Genomic DNA, 20,705 nt, shown 5'->3' with positions numbered 1-20,705 from the left:
CTCCCTCCGACTCTGTCTCCCATCACTGGCGGCTATCTTTCTGTAGAAGACAAATAACTTTATAATTTAAAGCCACTGATCAAGTATGATCAAGATGCCTTTTTCAAATATATATTTTGTTGCAATAAAATAAAAACACTCGCTTATTTTCGAGGTGATTAATCGATTAATTGATAGACAGAAACAATTATGAGGCATCCATTTTCAATAAATGTCTGAATAATTAAGATCATTTGCAGACCACAATGCCTCCAAAGAATCCAGTCTCTTCAACGTAAGGACTGTTTTACATTTATTGAGTTTTGGTCGGACAAAGCAAGGAAACATTTTTTATTTCACAATTGTTTTATATACTGTATATCGACATAACAATCTGCAGATTAATAAGATAAAAAGAACAATTGAAAATAATCTATTATAAATGACATTGCACAGAGGCTAAATATCCTTTGGCATAAGGGACTTAATGTAATCAAATTAGAAAACAAATTAGCACTGTAAACATTACAGCAGCGTGTCACCATGTTAGCTGTTGTTAGCATTTAGCTCAACACACTGTTGTGTCTTAATACAGAGCAGCATGCATGACTGTAAACCGTCATGTTTAGAGACGTCAACTGGGTTTTAATGTTTCATTTAACTTCAGGAGCCACTTACCCCTCCGGACTGTCATTGTTTTTCAACCTGCTGCATTAAAAAGTCAATATGAAAACCATGACACCCCTGTTGGTGGGTGGGGTTGCCGTTGCTGACCCACCTCACCGATCAGTGAGAGACCCCGGATGTAGCCTATAGTGAGACAGGCTGAACAATGAGAAAACCAGAGAGAGAAAAAGCCCTGCTCTTTAACCTGGTGTTGAGTCACTCTTCATGAAGAACAGGTATTTTCCCAACTTGTAGTTAATAGTAGTTGATCCAACTATTTAACATTTTTAGGTGCATTAGGTTTTCAGTAAACAATATCTTGATAATCAGAAATAAAGTGATTCGCAAAATACAGTAATGTCCAGTGTTGTAATGTAATATTTACTCAAGAACAGTAGCCTAGAAAATATAGGTAGGCTACCAAGTAGCTTACTTTGACATAATACTACTTTAAACTTTTACTTCACTACATTTTGAATAGTGTTAGTGTTAGGGCGTTGGAAGGAATACTTTGAGGAACCGACAACTCCGCCCTCTATGTCAGAGGCAGAGCTGGAGTATGACGGGGGATCAACACCAATCTCCCGGGGGGAGGTCACTGAGGTCGTCAAACAACTTCACAGTGGCAAAGCCCCGGGGGTGGATGAGATCCGCCCAGAAATGCTGAAGGCTCTGGGTGTTGAGGGACTGTCATGGTTGACACGTCTCATCAACGTTGCGTGGAAGTCGGAAACAGTAGCCTACCGAAGGAGTGGCAGACCGGGGTGGTGGTTCCCCTTTTTAAAAAGGGGGATCAGAGGGTGTGTGCCAATTACAGAGGCATCACACTACTCAGCCTCCCCAGGAAAGTTTACTCTAAGGTACTCGAAAGGAGGGTCAGGCCGATTGTCGAACCTCAGATTGAGGAGGAACAATGCGGATTCCGTCCTGGTCGTGGAACGACGGATCAGCTTTTTACTCTCGCAAGGATCCTGGAGGGGGCCTGGGAGTAGGCCTATGCTTGTCCAGTCTACATGTTTTTTGTAGACTTGGAGAAGGTGTATGACCGGGTTCCACAGGGAGTTACTGTGGGAAGTGCTGCGGGAGTTTGGGGTGAGGGGGTCTCTACTCAGGGCCATCCAATTTCTGTACTCCCAAAGCGAGAGCTGTGTCCGGGTCCTCGGCAGTAAGTCGGACCCATTTCCGGTAAGGGTTGGCCTCGTTGGCCTCCGCCAAGGCTGCGCTTTGTCACCAATCCTGTTTGTAATATACATGGATCGGATTTCGAGGCGTAGTCGTGGGGGAGGGGGTCTGCAGTTCGGTGGACTAAGGATTGCACCACTGCTTTTTGCAGATGATGTGGTTATGATGGCTTCATTGGTCTGCGACCTTCAGCTCTCACTGGATCGTTTCGCAACCGAGTGTGAAGCGGCTGGGATGAGGATCAGCACCTCCAAATCTGAGGCCATGGTTCTCAGCAGGAAACCGATGCACTGTCCACTCCGAGTAGGGAATGAGTCCTTACCCCAAGTGAAGGAGTTCAAGTATCTCGGGGTCTTGTTCTCGAGTGAGGGAACAATGGAGCGTGAGATGGGTCGGAGAATCGGAGCAGCGGGAGCGGTACTGCAGTCGCTTTACCGCACCGTTGAGACGAAAAGGGAGCTGAGCCAGAAGGCAAAGCTCTCTGTCTACTGGGCCATTTTTGTTCCGACCCTCACCTATGGTCATGAAGGATGGGTCATGACCGAAAGAACAAGGGTACAAGCGGCCGAGATGGGTTTTCTCCGCAGGGGGGCTGGTGTCTCCCTTAGGGATAAGGTGAGAAGTTCGGTCATCCGGGAGGGACTCGGAGTTGAACCGCTCCTCCTTCGCGTCGAAAGGAGCCAGTTGAGGTGGTTCGGGCACCTAGTTAGGATGCCACCTGGGCGCCTCCCTAGGGAGGTGTTCCAGGCACGTCCAGCTGGGAAGAGACCAAGGGGTAGACCTAGGACCAGGTGGAGGGATTATATCTCTTCGCTGGCCTGGGAGCGCCTTGGGATCCCCCAGTCAGAGCTGGTTGATGTGGCCAGGGAAAAGAAAGCTTGGGGCTCTCTGCTGGAACTGCTACCTCCGCGACCCGACCACGGATAAGCGGGGGAAGATGGATGGATGGACATTTTGAATACAATATTGTACCAACTCCACTACATTTATTTTACATAAAGTTACTAGTTACTTTGCAGATTTAGATTATTAATACAAAATATAAATCAACACACATTATTATATTATTATAGGTTAAACCTCGCAATTGTGTAGTAATTCAAATATATAAATAAACCCCAACTTTACCAAGTGCAACAATGAAGTGATGAACACATTAATGCACCAATCATTTAAAAATATCTGGTGCTTAAAATGGCCATTTTGCATAACGCATCCTTTTACTTTTGCTAATTAAAGTATATTCTTGTGCTAATATATTTTTTACTTAAATACAATTTTGAATGCAGGAATTGTACCTCCTTGTACTAGTATGTTTACACTGTAGTATTGCTACTGTTACTTAAGTAAATAATCCGAGTACTTCTTCCACCTCTTGTGATGTCAAATTATGCTGGGGAAAATGGTGTTATTGCATACCAGCCCTACTTGAGTGTATTTTCACAAATACATGCTTATCCTAAACCATCTGGGGGAGGTAATTGAGCCTCTACTACGCTTTAAATCTGCCTCTCTGGGGTGTCTTAGTTTATTTAGTCAAGCCAGGCTCAGAGCTGTATGGAATTGCATTTTTATGAATAGGGCTGAAGCCCCGTACACAGCAATCAAGAGAGAGTGCTGTGTATTTCACCCTGACAGCATGAGTATGGTGCAGCACTCTTCCGAATGCCCAGCCCTCCACACACACAGCTCAACACCCATAAACTACATCCAGCCATAAACCAAACCATCATGGCACTGAGGCAAATAAACACGTCTCCCCATCCCACTGAATAAAGAAAAATCTGGCCTGTGGATCACATCCAACATAGATATTGCATTAAATCCATAACCCCATCCATCAACCTCACGTGAAGATCCAGGCCACAAGACATCCCATCTCTGAATCTGTTCCCGATGACAGAGGCACATTCCTGATACACAGCTTCTGTCCGCTGAGCTTGATAGTTCATTAATGTAGCGGAGTGTGATGGATGGGTCTGGACAAAAATAATCTCAGCAGATGCACATATGCCAGATGAGACCCTGAAAGGTATTCACGAATGCAACATCAGAGATTTTGAGATGTTTTGGTCTTCTATCCTGGTTATAAAAACACTTTTTATACTAGGTCGTGTTCCAGAAACAAACAGTATATTTCTAAATGTATTATTTTGTAAGGGAAAAGGTTTATCTTAAAAGCTGAAAAGGGGCATCTCATGAATATTTATCAATTCAGGAGCTTTCTCCAACATAACTTTATTTGGATTGATTTCATTAAAAAAAAGAATTCTGGCATTAATTAATAATTTACTTCTAACAGTTAATTTTCATTTGTGTTATAAAGTAAGATAAGAGTTCCATATTTTTTTATCCAGTACATTTCTTATTTGCTTAAACCAAAATCAGATGCACTTTTCGAGATGTGGCTTTACAGGTTGGATGTTAATAGGTTTTCTCTAGTTAATTTTATTGTGCTTTTTCTCTGAATTACAAACATTTAATCTGCTGCTGCCATAATAAGGATTGTGTGCACAACACACCATGTTAGTCCTATTGTGATTCATGGCAGTGGCCAATAAGAAACCAAGATAAAGCAATAAGAAGTTGTGTTACTACTATGGGAGAGAGCCAGGCATATAATTACACTAAAACTCAAAGTAGCACAATGTTTCGATAAAGGCTGCTCCTTTATATATTATATTCTCACATTTTTGAAAGATAATATCTGTGGAGGACAAAATACACCTGCCCATTTGCTGCTTTTTCCCTTTACACAAGTGAAGCTACACAGCAGATGTAAGAATTTAACGTACTGCACGACTCACATATCAACCTCAAGTGCACTGCTCCCAAAATAGATACAGATCTTGCAGCAACTAGCAGCTCGCCAACCTGCAGCGTAAAGGCAATGACTTAAATTCAGATTTATGTTTAACTACCAAGTTATATCGCATCACAACGGAAAAAATAAGAAACTAAAATTACTTTTTCATATCCCAGAAGAACCCTGACAGGCTGTAAATTGAGAAGACAATCAGCAAAAACTTTATTATAGCCGCAGAAGCAGCTCCATCTATTATATTAAAATAAAAGAAGACTCAGTGATTAAATAGCCCTTAGGTGTCCGAGCCAGTTAATCATATTCTGAACAGTAATCCTTGATTTTTACACAACCAGTAAACTACATCCTAATAATTTACACACTAACTTCAAAACTCCTTTTACAAAGAGTATGGACATTTAATGAGTGGAATTGGAACTGGATCAATGTTAGAAGACGATTCATACCCATTCAATTTCTATCTGCTTGGATTCAATCTCTTGCAGATTCAGGTATATGGAAACCCCGTAACAAAAACAATTGAAACCTTTACACAAATTGAAAAACCTTTTTTTATTATATCAATTACAGCAATGTTTTACTTGAGGTCATTCGGGATTGTTGTCTTTGTTCATCCTTAAATACATAATCTTTATGCTGAAAGGCAAACTTGAAGATTTCTCGTGGAAATATAAATTAGCTTCAAATCATATTGTTCAATTTACTTTTTTCATAACATGCTACAAGCGGTTAAGCACTGGCTGTGTGTCTGCCATCTCTGTGGTACTGATTATGAATATGGAAAAGGGTGAGCAATTGTGGTGACTACAGGAGAAAATAAATCAAAATATAAAGCATTTGATTGGTACAGAATTACCAAATAGATTAACTCACAATGATGACTTTGTCCTAAGATGAATGAAGGTTTAGTTACATTACGATGACACGTCTCTTGTAAAGAAAAAAAACACATGAAACAACTTTTCACACGTCCAACGGACAAACAAAAGAATAAAAACACAGCTGCATTCAATGTATTTGAGGATTTGAGTTTTCGTGCATATGGCATACAAAAAGTTGTTCGTGTCATTTGTGTAAAATTATTACAGGGGCCAAAAACGTCGAGATTCGATTGCTGTTCAAGTTGTATTTGAATTCAGATTTATGATTTGAACCAATTTGGTGCAAATTACCAGTGTCTGCAAAGTGCAACAGACCTGAATACATTCCATTATTCACGTTTAAGTAAGCCAATCGTATTGATCCAGCTAGACATTTTGGCAGGTTGTTTTAAAGTGCTGTGAGAAACACTGGGCTCAATGAGTGATATTAAAAAGTTATTTTCAAGAAGGACAATATTTTAAGGAAACTACAACACAATTCCCATCATTTTACAACTGGAATTAACTGCCAACGTCAGATAAACAAGAGTATGAGAAGGCAAGTAAAAACATGAGACAAACTTGAGATTTATCCAAAGGAATAGCTGTCAGGCCACACATCCAACTATAATCATACACATACTTACCACACACATATACAGTGTTCCTGAGGACCAATTGTTGCAGTGATTAACTGCCAATTTCATTTTTGTTTCCCAAACAAAATATGCCAATAAAGATATAATCTACATATAATGACTACAGAAATTTAAATCAAAACATACATACTTTGCAAATCATGTATAAACTGAAGTAGGTGCCCATAGGGAGAGAGACATGGAAATTGGCTTAATCTAGTTTATACTCTATTCTGCACATGCATTAAGAGACTCTGGAAGCATCCAAAAAATCTAAACAACAAAAAGGGGAAAATACAGAACGAAAGAATAAACAACTTTCCCCAACCCTAACTGATAGATGATTGCCATTTGCAATATATCAGCTTCCCAACATAACGGAGCCCTAATTTGACTGTTTTGGGTCAAGTTATGACACGTATTGTATATATTAACTCAATGTCATTTACAGTTTATTTTTCCTTTTTTTGCAAGGCTGGCTAAAATTGAGGCTCAGTTCAGTTCAGAAGATCGGTGGAAGATAAAGAGTTCCCTCCTTAAATCCAGCAAAGGCAGTTAAGAGAAGCAGACTTCACTTGCTATGAGTGAAAAAGCCCACCACAGAGGTCTCCCTCAGTGCTGTCAGTGCCGTGATTAGTCCAGAGCGTTGCCTGAGAGGTGAGCACCAGTGGCCCAGGAAGAGCTTCAAAGTGTCCACAGAGCTCACTTCATCAGCACCTCCTGCAAAACAACACAAGTTGATCAACAAAGAGCTATGTAAAGTTGCAATGATAGTACAGACTATCACAGAAAGAAAATATACTGATATGACACATGGCACGTAAACATGCTTTCATAATTTGTTCATAAATTCAAATGTCAAAGTGTGAAGATTACAGCTTGACAGGTGAAAAAACATGTTGCACTTTTTTCTGTGAGACGGCTCCATCCCACTGTTTAACTTCAAAAAATGTATTTATTAAAAGTTAACGTTTCAGTACAGGACTTTAATCAGGCATAACCAACGTTTAATTTCCAAATATGAACCCATGAGGAACTACTTTATCCCCTTGTTTATCTGAAAACAGCACCAATAATCTATTTCTTTTTATATTCTACTTTTGTTAAAGAATAACAGAATGCTGACAAACTGAGCAGGAGATTTTGCATTTTAAAAAAATGTGGTGATCGTGACTATTTTGGTAGACAAACTATGTTTTTGTTGTTGTTGGTTTTTAAACGTCAAAGAAATGTGCAATGTCTCACCTGAGTCTCTTTTGGCTCTTGAATTGGTGGCTCTTCTGCTTTCACCTCAGCAGAAGGAGCTGTGTTGACCATCTGTCTCCTGGTGACCGGACCCCCTACTCTCGTTCGAAGGGAGAACCGCTCCTCTTTCTTCGGCTGTGGTGGAGATTTGGCCTCTGATAATCTCTTGGGTGTTGCCTCTTTGCCCATGCGCTGCATCCTCATGGCTGGCCGTTGTGGCGCTGCTTCGCTGGGAGTGTCTGGGTCTGAGGGGGTGGGAGGTAGAGACTGAGCGTGACTCTTTTTTGTTTTCTTGCTGGCAGAAACTGGCACTGGGAAGGAGGCAGGCCTCTTTAGTTTGCCCAGCGCAGCCGCAGGTTTTGCCTTGCTTGTCTGAGAGGGTTCGGGGTCCGCTGCCACCGAGCTACGGGCTCTGGTCTTTCCCAGAGGTTTGGGCTCCGGCTCTGCCTGCGGTATTTCACAGTCTGAAGCTTTCTTTCTAAGACTAATGCTTTTATCGAGCGCAGACACTGGCTCCTTTTTCACCTCAGCTAGACCTTTCTTGCCTCTTTTAACAACAGGCTTCATGGGACAGCTGACTGCCATATGTTTATTGAGACTTGCAGGATAAGTAAACTCCCGACTGCAGTGGGGGCAAACATTAGAGGCCTGCTCTTCTTCAACCTTAACAATAGCCTTCTTTGCAGTAGTGGCAGCTTTGTTTTTCTGTGAAATTGCCTTCTGGACCAGCTGGTTTTTCTTCTTACTGAGCGCACTCATTTTTGTTTTACCATTATCTTGATTAAAGTTCAGTCTCTTTGGCTGACCCATCCTACGGAAAGGACTTTGGCCTGCGATGGCAGCTGAGGGCGACACCACTCCGTTGGGACTCTTTACTATTTGCTTGAGGGGGATGGGGTTTTTCTTGGGAGTGTAGCGTTTTTTATCACTAGCAGTGGCACAAGCCAAAATGTGCTTGTGCAGTTCGGGCATGTTGTCGAAGCTGTTGCCACACTTAGTGCAGCGTATGGCAGTGCTGAAAGTTTGTGGTATGTTGTGGGTGGTGAAGTTCGTGGCCGAGGCTACAGAGCCAGCATGGGAACGGCTGTGATAAGGAAAGGGTGGGGGTTTATAACTGGGGTAGTGTTGGTTAATGCCGAGGCGAACATCTGGGCCTTTAGGCTTGCCTCCTTCTGAGGCCATGATCTTTATTGTAGTGTACAGCTCCTCATTGGGGTCCTCCGCCACCTCTTCTGCATGATTGCCATTAACGTCGGGCTCTTCTTTTGCTACATCAGCATCACTGTGTGGAGCAGCTTCATTTGTCGTCTCTGGTGCTGGTGTTGAGGGACTGCTCTCCTCTTTGGCTCTGGATGGATCCGTGTAGTTCTGTGGCCTAAGCTTGCCGCTCTCCACAGTGGTATGTGAACACGTCTCGCTTGGATGCAGATCTTTTTGGTGCTGCTCGAGGTTAGAGAGAAATGCAAACTCCTTGGAACAAACGGAGCACACACAGATCCTGCCCACTCCGTGTAGTGCCGAGCGGTGAGCCAGCAGGGCCGGGGCGTCTTCAAACAGCTGCACACAGAATTCACACTTGAAGGGCCAATCAGCAGCGTGCTCCGTGATATGTCCACTGAGCTCCTTGATGGAGTTGAACGGCTCCTCGCAGACGTTACACACAAAAGTCTTGCAGTATGCCGAGTCAACCTTTTCTGCCTCCGAGGTTTTATCAGACGGTTTATTGGGAGAGTGAGGTGAAGAGTTGACTTCATCCTGAGGTGCGTGATTCATAACCGGCAGCTCATCTGTGCAGTGCTGAGGCTCTTCTTTTACCTTAATCTGAGGCAAGGCCTGTGAAACCAGTGATGGTGATGGATCATGTGAGGCAGGGGGAGGAGATGATGAGAGAGATGTGCATTCTGGAGAAGCAGGAAGAGATTTCTCTGCTTCCGAGTCTTGGTTTTGGTTAATTTTGTTATTTAACAGACTGTTGCAAGTCAAAGAAACATCCTCCGCAGTGGACAGATCTACTGATGTCGACTCAGGAGGGCTTGATGCCGACGAACTATTGAGAGGATCTTTAAGTGGAGTGTTTGGGGAGTCCAGTGGCTTAGAGATATGGTTCTCTTCCTCTTCTTTGTTTTCTTCAGCAAACAAATTCTCCTCCGATTCTGACATGTCTTCGGCTGATCTCGGAGACATTTTCGGTGAGAGGACAGGAAGAGGTCTCGCTGCAGGGGAGTCTAAAGGTTGAGAAACAGGCGAGCTAGGCATAGCCGGTGGAGAAGGTATGGTAGGCAGTAGAGGTGGAGGCGGAGTAGGAGATGTCATACTGGAGTTGCCAGGGGAAGAGGGGTTCATGGTGACAGGGGTCAAAGAGGGTGGGGAGGGGTGGGGCGTTTCTAAAGCAACGTTTGGAGAGCGAGTGGGGAAACAGTTTAAATTGGGTATGGCTGAGGGGCCCTCCTCTGCTGGCAAAGGCAGACCTAAATACTCATTCATCAGCACTTTTTCAAGCATACTGGTGTTTGGCTTTCTCTTTTTTGTCGGGGGCTGTGGAGCTAGACTTCCCTTGGATTCAAGCTCAGCGTTGCTCTTCCGATGAAAGCTTAAATCCAGAGCTGAATCCCCCAGCACCTTCGTCGAGCTGTCCCTCCTCCTACTGACGGAGTTCGACAGATCCAAGGGCTGCTGATTACAAGAATTTCCACCGCTATTAGATGAGGTTTGGCCGTGCATATCGTTCTCAGTGAGGCTCAGGCTGTCTCCATCTTCCTTGTCCAGTAGAATCCCAGGAGGGGAGGCGCAGCGGCTCTCCACCTTTGGCACCTTGAGGACGAATGAGCTCACCACGTCGGGTTTACAGCTCTCTGTTTTACATGCAGGACTAAGTTGTGGAGACGAAGGGGGAGAGGACGTTCTTCTTTTAAACCTGCCTGAAGCCCCTGGTAGCGGCGTCACCGACAGCGGGGAGGCCAGTCTATGGCTTTCTGTTATCAGAGAGAGGGTGGATTTCTGAATGTCTTGTGTCTGAAGGAGCTGTTTGAGCTTAGGTGATAGATACACGGTTTTCTCTCGTTGAAATGCTGATGAATCGACAGCTTGTTGAAACAGACTGCTCACTAGTAGGTTAGATGAGGACGATGTGGAGGAGGATGACGAGGATGACGAGGCTGTGAACGTCGCTGATTCGGACTCCACTTTAAGGCTGGGAACAAATGGGGGCGTAGATGTTCTTCTTTTTGCTGCCGGCTGGCCGATGTTAGAGACATGCTTTGCGGCACTCGTTCTCCCCTCCACCTTTAGCGCCTGACTGATCTGATCAGGGCTGAGGATGACCGTGTCCAGACCAAACAGAGCTGCAGATCTGGAGTCCACCTCTATCACCTCGCAGCTGCTCACTGAACTGGTGGACACAATCTTGCCGTCAATGTAGAAGCTCAAATTCTCCGATATGTTTTTGGATATGTCAACTGCGTAATCATCCCTGTCTACCTCATCTTCTGTGTCCGCACTGGGCACGTAGACAGTCGGGGGGCTGGTGCTGGGGGACTCGTCAGGCTGCTGCTGTTTCTGCACGGAAGCCTCTTGAAGCAGCATGCCTTTCCTGCGAACTCCTTTAGGTAGCAGGTGCCTTTCATGTATTCTGCGTTGATGTCGGCGCATGTTGGTGTGTGTGCCAAATGCTTTATTGCAATACTTGCAGGGGTGGAGCTCCTTTGACTCCCCATTTTCATCCAATATAAAGGGACGGTCAGCATAAGGCCCTATTTCCTTTCTCTGCATGTCAGCGTTGTGCAGAGGTACTCCAGTAAACTGGGACCCTATGGCTATATAGTGACTTGTTGGACTGGTGCAATCCGGACTTGAACCATCAGTCTGCATCACAGGACTGAGTAAACTGGCTGTCCCTGCCAGAGAGCCCGGCTTTTTCTTAAGCCCACTCTCATGCCTCCTCTCATGCCGCCGCCGCCCCACCTGTGAGCCGAAGGATTTGCTGCAGTACCGGCACTTGAACATTTGCGATTGCTGATTAGAGATAGCATGGATGTGTATGTGACGCTCCAGACCCTGTCTGGTGGAGAAGTGACGCTCACAGTGCTGACAGGGATATGACTCACCCTCTAGGTCACCCTCAAGGTCGGGGTCGAGGTCAAGATCAGGATCCGGCTCTGGTTCTCTAGAATCTAACTTTCCCTGCGAGTAATTATGGCTTTCTTCAACACCGGTAAGTAAAGAGCCAGGAGGCTTATTTTGCATGGAAACAGCCACATGTGAATGCTGAGTAGTTTGCTGCTGCACTTCACCCGATCCCTCGTAACCATCAGCATCCTCCTCCTCTTCATCTTCTTCTTCCTCCCCATGTCCCCTGTCCGTCATCACTGCTGACATGTCCTCCACCTCCTTATGGTCAATGCTTGCCTTCGGATGGGTTGCCTGGGGTTTATGTGGGGGTGCTAAAGTTGATTGCCTCTCATCCTCCTCCTTCAGACCTGTAAACAATTGATCAGAAGTGTCACGGTATGCTATTTCATCAAATCATTTCAGGAATATCAGTTTACAGTTAACCATCTTCAAACAATAAGTAACCTCCTAAGACATGTTAAGTGAGAGAAGGTGAACAAATAAAAAAATAACGCCAACTTACTTTTCCCCCCATCCCACATCTCCCTGACAGATGGTTTGGTTACTTTTGTTTTCTTGTCTCCACCCAAACCAGCCTGTCTGGCTGTATCCAGCAGCTTCTTTCTGGCTGCAAGCAAACACACACATTGTGTTGTATTAGACTTGGTCAAGAGCAAAGACATGAAAAGTGTAGACAACAATTATAAGTAAAAACTGACATTTTGTGTGTCTTTTTACATTTAACCTTGGTTTCCTTCTTCGGTAATTTGTGCTAATGTAATGGCTGAACTTTGTTCTATTTCATTACAAATGTGACGTTGACGCATACTCAACGCATTTCAAGAATTAATCATTAATTCATGAATTACTATCACGAATACAGAGTTGCACTATTTCTAAAAAAAGAAATTGATAAGTCAAAAGGAGTTTCTTCTTTTTTTACCATTTTAAATAAACTGGCCCTCACCAGGTAAAATGAATTACCATGGCCGTATAACCAAGTTAAAAAAGCCCCCCTTTGTTATATCAAACCTCCGACTGTAGGCTCAGTATACCAGCCTAACCCACTAAACGCACTTTGTGGTGCACTTCTCTGGCTTACAAAGCCCAATTCATACCAGAGAAACACATGCTGCAGGTCAGTCATCTGACCAGCATGGTCACAGGCTTTCTGCTAAATCTACAGAGGCAACACAACTACCTTAACATGTTATACTGAGCTACCATTAAAGGGCCCAAGCCTTTACTGTATTATAATCCACCAGGCACTGCACAAATTCACCAACTGAAATTATTAGGTAACATGAATTGTATGTGATAGTCAGATGAAGCTAGGATAGGTAGGCCAACTTCATCACAGTCAACTTTAAGTACAGATGTGAGTGTCATTGGTGTGCTGGAGGTTGCATAAAAAGTACACAAAGCACATTGAAAAGGCATGTAAATTTAAAATAAAAACTCTGCCAACAGGCCCCATATTGGGTTTTCAACACTTTCTATGAGTTGACTGTTGTTTTGAATAATTAAACTAAACAGAAATAGTTTCTCTAAATAACATTTGCAAGCATTTAGCTGCATATTATCTATACCGTTTTCGCAGTATTGTCATAATATTACCACATTTTGCAACAAACTACACAACACCATGCCACATATTGAAGACAGATAGTTTAACCCTGTATACAAGTCCAGCAGATACTCCAGATAAATATGTTCATCACTTTGTTCTCTAGTTGATGGTCCTGCATTGAATACCCCACATTATCTAAAACATGAAAACACCATGTCCAAAGTTCATTCTATTTTTTTTTTATTGTGACATAAAGCAGCCATGTTGGCTTTGTCTTACAATTAGTTAATTGTATGTGTTGCGTTTTTCAGTATTCATTAATATATTAGAAACAACATTTACTAAAGAGGACGAAGCACTGTTCGAGTGGCGTCATTAGTCTCAAGTGTTGTTTTGATGTTGCAAGTGTGGACGCTATCAAACAAAGCAAACACCGACCTATTATGAACCATTGTGTTAATCTGTATTTTCAACATATCGATTAAAAGCACAGCTTTTTTAATAATAACTATAATTTACTCCACACAGTTTACCATCTGTTCCTGTACACCGGGACATCCGTGTGTTCAGACATTAGCCCTTTAGCCTCATGCTAGCAGGCAACACCAAGTCTGACAACTCGATGAACTGGTTATTCTGGACCCAACACGACGTGAGAGGTAATTTTAAACACTCTCCACAACATATAACAGTTCAAGTATAGGTTGTTATCCAGTACATGCGCTTACATTAACCTACAGTTGGATACATGCAGCAGGCTAGTTAGCTAACCTGCTAGGCCATCATCAAGTACAGAGGCTCGCCGATGGATGGCTTTCATGCTTTAGGAACTCAAGGAAGGTCACATCCTCGACAACGTCAGGACCCAGAGGAGGAGGAAAAGCTGCCGAAAAGTTGCCCAGGTACTCGTATAACTGCTAAAACTGTATATTTTTTAGAAACGAGTTGGCTAATCGGTCGTTATTTAGAGCTACATTACATATAATGTCGGGTATTAAAGTAGACAGAGCCCCACACATCGCGTTAACGTAAGCTACCACTAGCCTTCCTTCATTCGTAGCTAAGCTAGCTCGCCTGTTACAACTTCGACTGGGCTGCAAGGAAATCAAATCGTGGCTAAGTTACTGTGGCATGTGATCGGCACACACGTAGGAGGTTAATGCTGAGCTGCATCTCGGTTAGAGTAAGTAAAGGCCTCACCTCGCTTCGCCTTGGGTGAGTTGTTCCTGCTCAGACTGCTGGCTCTTTCTTCCTCCAGTGCAGCTGTTATCTCGGGGTTGTCTTCCACAGTGTACCACACCAGCAGCTCCTCTCCCGGCCCGATAGGCTGCAACAATGAGAGATGAGGTCGGCCACCAATCACAGCGCGGCTTGCTGAGAGGCAAGGGGGATATTAGGGCCACTGTGCATCTTATCTGTCTAGGGGGGTATGGGGATTTGACAGTGTTTTCACCATAGTCTGCATTGTGTATGTTTCTGCTATTCTAGTAAACGTCTTTTTTTTGGGTCTATTGTTATTTTATAGAACATTCTAAATTATGCAAAATATGTTATATTGTGTATTCTTTGTGATGTAGCCTATGGATTTTCTACTATATATGTTATGTAGATATGCTGTTTATGTTTATTTTATTATTTATATACTTTAATCCACTTTTTAAATATTTGAATGCCTGAACACATTGCCGCTGTAACAATATCATTTCCCAATTTGGCATGAATAAAGTATCAATCTATCTATCTATATTATTTAATGGTGCTCATATTTTTTTTGATGGCACGTTAATTATAAAAAGGGATTAGACAACCGTAACTGCATTAACCACTTTTAAATTTGCATTAATCTTATTAGGTGTTAAACTCCATACAACACATCACAGGTAGTAACAATAACCATTCTTAAATTTACTTTTAACATAGAATGAACTGATGATCAATCATGTTTACTGATTAATAGTCATGTTAATGCTCAAATTATCATCGAGATCCATAACATTAATTGACAAATTATTTACTATCCAAATAATGTCTATAGATGCTTTACAAACTATTTATCAAGCATTTACCATGGTATTTTAAACACAATTGCAACTTTATAACGGACATCCAAATAATGTTTATATATGGTTTAAAAACCACTTATTTTAACCACTGACACATTATCATCCAAATATGTAATGTTTATATGCGCTATATATCCTATTATAGTACTTCTAATATTTGAATAAGTAAATTGTTCGGGAGAGAAATGTGTCATGATTTATGAGATGGAAAAAAATGGTATAAGGTGTAATGCAATTTTTTTAAATTACTTAAATCACAATAACAATCCAAACCAAGAATAATTTTCCTCCATCTGCGTATCCATTATATGATCCTCAATATGGCCCTGGTTGTAGGACCAGTAGGCTGTACAGTATGGATGTCTTTTTCACCCACCCTCAAAACTTTGTAGTAAATGGCTCTGTTGATCTCCAGAGGGAAAAGATTCTGCTCTTCAGTGGAGCGAGCCCAGTTGACGTATCGCAGCCAGTTCCCCTTCATGGGGTCTGTGGCGTCAACACACATCCATCCTCGCGCTGGGAAATAAACCTACGGGACATAGATACACAAACAATTAGATGTAGCTCTGCAAAGACCTGGGTAGGAGGGATGTCATAGCAATGTAAGAACCAAAGGTTTCTTCAAGTTCCTTCAAAACATTAGTTCAAACTGTATTTGTTTGTATTAATTAATCGTTCAGCGTTTACAAGTGACAAAAGAATGTAGTTGGGCTCGTTTTAGCTACGCAGTGACTACGTACATAATGGTGTACATACAGTAAAGAGTTTTTTGGGGAACGAAGCCAACAGAACAGCCTGTAACATACCTCCCACATGAATACATTACTGGTCACCTGGGACCTTTTTTTCTTCTCTCCGACAAATGGGCCAAACTTCTTGCCTTTAGGGATCGCCCGAGTGGCCCAGACACCTGAAAATAAGAATAAAGAAACAATTTAGATTGTTATATATTGCTAAAGCACATGATACATTATGTTAACATTTAATCAGTGTATGTACACATTAAGAGAGTGATTTAAGTAGAAATAAATGGATCTCCAGGATTGGCAGGATAAAGTTTATGAAAACTAAAGACTAGAAACCCTACATTTAAATATGTACTTAATGTTTGACACGAGATGAAGGTGAAGAGTATCATTTGTTTTTCAAGGTTTTGACAATGACGGAAACAAACTCATTTAATGTCACCACATACATTGTCTCAACTGGGTATACTGTGTTAAAAATCATATGTAATGAATGTACTTGGGCTTATGTCATTTATTATGTTTAACTTTCTGGCTTATATCACTTGGCAAATAGTATTCTTGTGTGTTTGTTACTTTTGATTTTGCATGTGCGGCCTAACACGGCCTGGCCTGCTGTTTACCAGGATTTAAGAGTAATATATCCAAATATGCTCCCTAAAGTGTGTCTGAAAATACTAAAAGCCTTTTGACAGAACTAACATTCAAATGGACTTTTGTTTAAACTCTCTCCATATGTGTAAAAAGTTCATCATCATCATCCTCCTTTTCCGACACAGTCTGGTGTCACTGTGTTTCACTCATCTGCTGCTGGAAGTTATTTTCAAAGCTGTACTTCATTGAAATGCAGATGCACATCAACATTTTGATAAAACGTTTGTTAGAGTTGTTGTACTCACCGACACGGCTTGGATTTATAGCGGAAGGTCCCAGATGCAAGCAGTCAGGTAAACCCTTCCACACATGAGCTGGAATTGTATCCCGACTCTCCACCGCCCCTCCAGTACAAGCCATGGTCTGCAATGCCCACAAGAATGGTATGTTAATAAATGCTTTGCATCATAGATGATAATCTCATTTTATAGAATACAACAGGTAGATATTTGTACCTGTAAAGATAGGTTTCCACAAGACGGTGTGCAGCAAGTCTTACTGGAGTGTCATCACATGAACTGTAAGAATAGTGTAAAGTTAGCGGTTAAAAGAGCAACAATGTTGAATTCATGCTATCAAATTGAATGTATTGCAAAGGTGTATAACTGCAACCCTGTAAAGGCAACCTAAAAGAAAAAACACTGAAAGCATAATTCACTGAAACATAAATGACACCAGAACAATATTTACTTTGACTTATTTTCATATAAGACCTGACAGCTGGTCCAGCAAACTGTAATGAGAGTTTTGGGAGGCTTTTTGGAACCACAACTTATTGAACATTTTGATATATGACCTGACAGCTGGTCAAGTCATTAAAAAAGTAAAGTACATTTTTTTAAAAAGGCAGAAAAATCCATTTTCAACTTATCAAATGCGGACATTTCCCTCTTTTCTCACATAATGTCTCCAAAATGCCTTTTTTCCTAGAAAGCCCAAAAAACAAGAGGAGCTCAGCATCAGTTAGAAAGGGCTTAACATCATGATGTTTTCAATAAAGCTGACAGCCGTCAAGATCTTTTAGATTTCTGCCGAATGCATTTTGTAGAATTCGCAGTATGAAATGTTTTGTTATTTTAGTGCAATTTAGTTTGAATTTATTTCTTTGTTTAAAAGGATTCTTCTTATTTTTTTGAATAAGTGATGATAGACTTTCAATTTACCCTGACACTGGCAAGTAAATGGCTAAACAACTATGATTACCAGAAGATTCAATAGCCTACCTATATCTTGAAACTCTTGGTACATTTAGAAATACTCTTACTCTAATTGAAATACTAATGTTTCAAATGTTTCCACCTGCTCTACTTTAGTTACTTGATTTTGGTACCAAATGGCAGGAAAGCCAATTGTTCAGAAAGCCAATTGTTCAGGAGCACAATAAACTGGTCCATGTGTTGAGGGGCTGGGCTCACACATCACACTGAATTCATGAATAAAAACCATATTCCACATACTTAAACAGCTTCGTTTGACTTTAAAAACATAACTACTGATGTAAAATGATCTTAAAGAGAAAATAAAGCTGAGTAATCTAAGACAATAAACCTTATTATCTTAGAATCGTGGCGCTCGAGTTTATGTAGGCCTATCTAACACCCGCTTTAAACAAAGACAATAATGCATGGACTTTTTACTGACCAGTTCATTTATGTCTCAATATAGCCTACTCCACTGTTCCTGGAGTTGTGATGAGACATTCTTAAATCCCTCCAAGCTAAAGTTAAAGGAACAAATGGAAAGATGTCGGTGTGAGCGTAAAGCAGATTTTAAAGCGTTTTGCCTCCGTGCATCAGAAAAAGTTGACTAAAACCTAAAAATGACCGGGTTTGTAAACCGTGCAGCGCCTGGATGATGCAGTTTATTGTTACCCTTCCCTCTCTTTCTCCTTCCCGATGCTGGCCGGAGTACGGGCTTTTTTCTCCCTAAATGTTGCCTGTCGGAGTTTTTTTTGGGGGTTAGGCTGTTCACACGCACACTTACCTGCTTTAAGTAACCGGGGGCTTGTGATTTTTGTGCTCTACCTGCTTTCAATCTGCCGAAAATGGCGGATGGAGGCATGAGTCGAAAGCATCTTCTGCAACTCGGATCGTACTGTGGTTGGGGTGAGGCAGCCTGTCAGAGCAGCTCTCACAGCGATGGGGCAAAAATGTTCAGCCAGCAGAGGGTTTTGTAGATGACAAGGCTCCCTGATGTCCTCTCCTGCAGGCAGTGGCTCCAACCCTGTCCACAATGCAGCCTGAACGTGAAACCATGCCAATTAAGTACCTTGCTTAGATTCATCTGTGAGCATAATGGGCCTGAGGGCTGCTGCCATCTGTGCATCTAGTTGAGACGAACTCAATAAAAGCAGGCAAATTCAGGCTGGAAGGTGTTATTTGGTTCTAAACTTTAATATTTGTATTTAAACTAAGTCCTTTACCTGCAACTATGTGTTGCTGTATTTTTTATTATTGGTGAATTCTTTGCCATCACATTTTGTAAATCTTCTTTTTATCAAACGAATCCTGACTAAAAGTGAGTAAGCTAATTTGTTAATGGAAATAAATGACTGGATTGTCTGAAGATATGCTGCATAAACACTGTTTCGGTATGATTCAATTCCATATAATTGGAATTCCATTCATCGTATTTTTTTAATTAGTATGCCCTATTTTAGTACTAATTGATTTCAAGGGTACATATTATAACCAACTATATGAAAATTAAAACACTTTGGTTGAAGTGAAAACATATATGACACACTACATTTTAACTGTGGGATAACACAAAACATGCATCTACCTTCACATAAGTCTTTGCAATACATTTTCACTTCAGTTTCTGATTGCTGTTGAAGAGAGGTGATTTAACTGTATTTGACACTATTAGAGGATGTAGTTTGAGGTGCTGTTGAAATGTATTGTGTCATACAGAGAGGTGTTTCTATTATTTAGCCCACACTCATTGATATAAATGTGATGATGAAAATGCAATAGTGGCCTATAATGCATTTAATTTTGCTTATGTGTGCTTTGTCTAACCTTCAGATTAAATGAAGGTCAAGAAAATCGTAAATGAGTCAAATTTAATTTATTTTATTAGAGCTATTATGGCTATGTTCTTATAGCTTGGAGAAAGAGTGGTTCTTTTTAGAGGAACCACTGACTGTTACTGATGGTTTATCACATTTACTCCAGAAATGGTTTGTTTCTTCCCCCTTTCTTTGTTGTACTTTACATCTTCTTGAGTTGTGATGTTATGGTAGCCTAGTTTTGGTTGATCATATATAATACACAACAAATTAAAGTCCCGCAGAGAAGTTTAAGAGAGGATGTAGCTGCCGTGATGCATAAAGCAACAGTTGCAAAATATTTGATGGTATGAAATGCACACTCTGTTCATGGTATATCATCACATTTTCCAACATAGCCTCAAAATAGAAAAACTAGAAATAAATCTAGTTGCTCTTGTTACGTGGACAATAAAAGCAGCTCAAGCTAAACAAAATGACATGCATGTATTATGACCTCAGTTGATATCTGGATAATGTTCAGCAGCATTCTGTTCCTGTTGTTCATGTTGTAACTTCAGTGGTCACATTGTCTCTCAGAGGGCATAGGTAATCCTGACTGTTCTCTCTACAGAGGACGGCTGTGGCCACTAGAGGCTGCTGTGCAACCACAAACAGCCTGTGTCTTCTTTAGATGGAAGTCGGTGCCTGGAGGTTTGTCAACTAGTCAGAACAGGACTGATACAAAAATAATTCATCTGTCAGCAGCGTTACCAGCAACAGTTCTGAGCTTGAACAATACATGTTTGATTGTGACAAAACAGAAAACCTTGTCTGCATGGTGAACATCAAGCAATGTGGTTGCTGGTTCCTCTTGTAAGAGGTTACGAAATAATCTGTGTACTTCTTAAAGCGGGATCTCTTGCTACATTACTATCTGCAAGTCTGACATTGTGTACACTAGAGGGTCAGGGTTTGAATATTAATTACATCTCATGTTTGAAGTTTTTCATTATTTTATTTGTTCCAATATATCCTAGAAATGTCTCTCACTGCGGATCTTTTGCGTTCTTCAACTGCTCTTTAGTGTCCATAACCTCATATGTAAAAAATGTCTCAAACAGATGTGCCCCCTTTTTCACAAGCGTTCACCTTTATTGCTCAAACAATGCCAGATTC

The 20,705-nt window shown here is 41.5% G+C and overlaps 1 protein-coding gene across 2 annotated transcripts; it reads right to left on the bottom strand.

The window, feature by feature from the left end:
* Positions 1–5,184: 5,184 nt before the first annotated feature.
* prdm2b (PR domain containing 2, with ZNF domain b) lies at positions 5,185–18,737 on the bottom strand. 2 transcript variants are annotated; one of them, XM_010778204.1, is made up of 9 exons: positions 18,518–18,737; positions 16,990–17,052; positions 16,780–16,897; positions 15,941–16,044; positions 15,511–15,663; positions 14,272–14,398; positions 12,025–12,129; positions 7,395–11,869; positions 5,185–6,869 (listed from the first exon to the last, which is right to left on the bottom strand). In XM_010778204.1, exons 3-9 carry the CDS (start codon positions 16,892–16,894, stop codon positions 6,852–6,854), a joined length of 5,097 nt encoding a protein of 1,698 aa, XP_010776506.1. In that variant the 5' UTR covers positions 16,895–16,897; positions 16,990–17,052; positions 18,518–18,737; the 3' UTR covers positions 5,185–6,851. The 2 variants fall into 2 exon arrangements, with proteins under 2 accessions (XP_010776506.1, XP_010776507.1); XM_010778205.1 differs by lacking the exon at positions 18,518–18,737 and adding an exon at positions 18,176–18,192.
* Positions 18,738–20,705: the final 1,968 nt, after the last annotated feature.

This window comes from Notothenia coriiceps, unplaced genomic scaffold (genome assembly GCF_000735185.1).
Source record: "Notothenia coriiceps isolate Sejong01 unplaced genomic scaffold, NC01 NC01_scaffold00019000, whole genome shotgun sequence".
Taxonomy (NCBI): domain Eukaryota; kingdom Metazoa; phylum Chordata; class Actinopteri; order Perciformes; family Nototheniidae; genus Notothenia; species Notothenia coriiceps.
The sequence above is the reverse complement of the archived record's forward strand: the minus strand, read 5'-3'. Positions and strand labels throughout refer to the sequence as shown.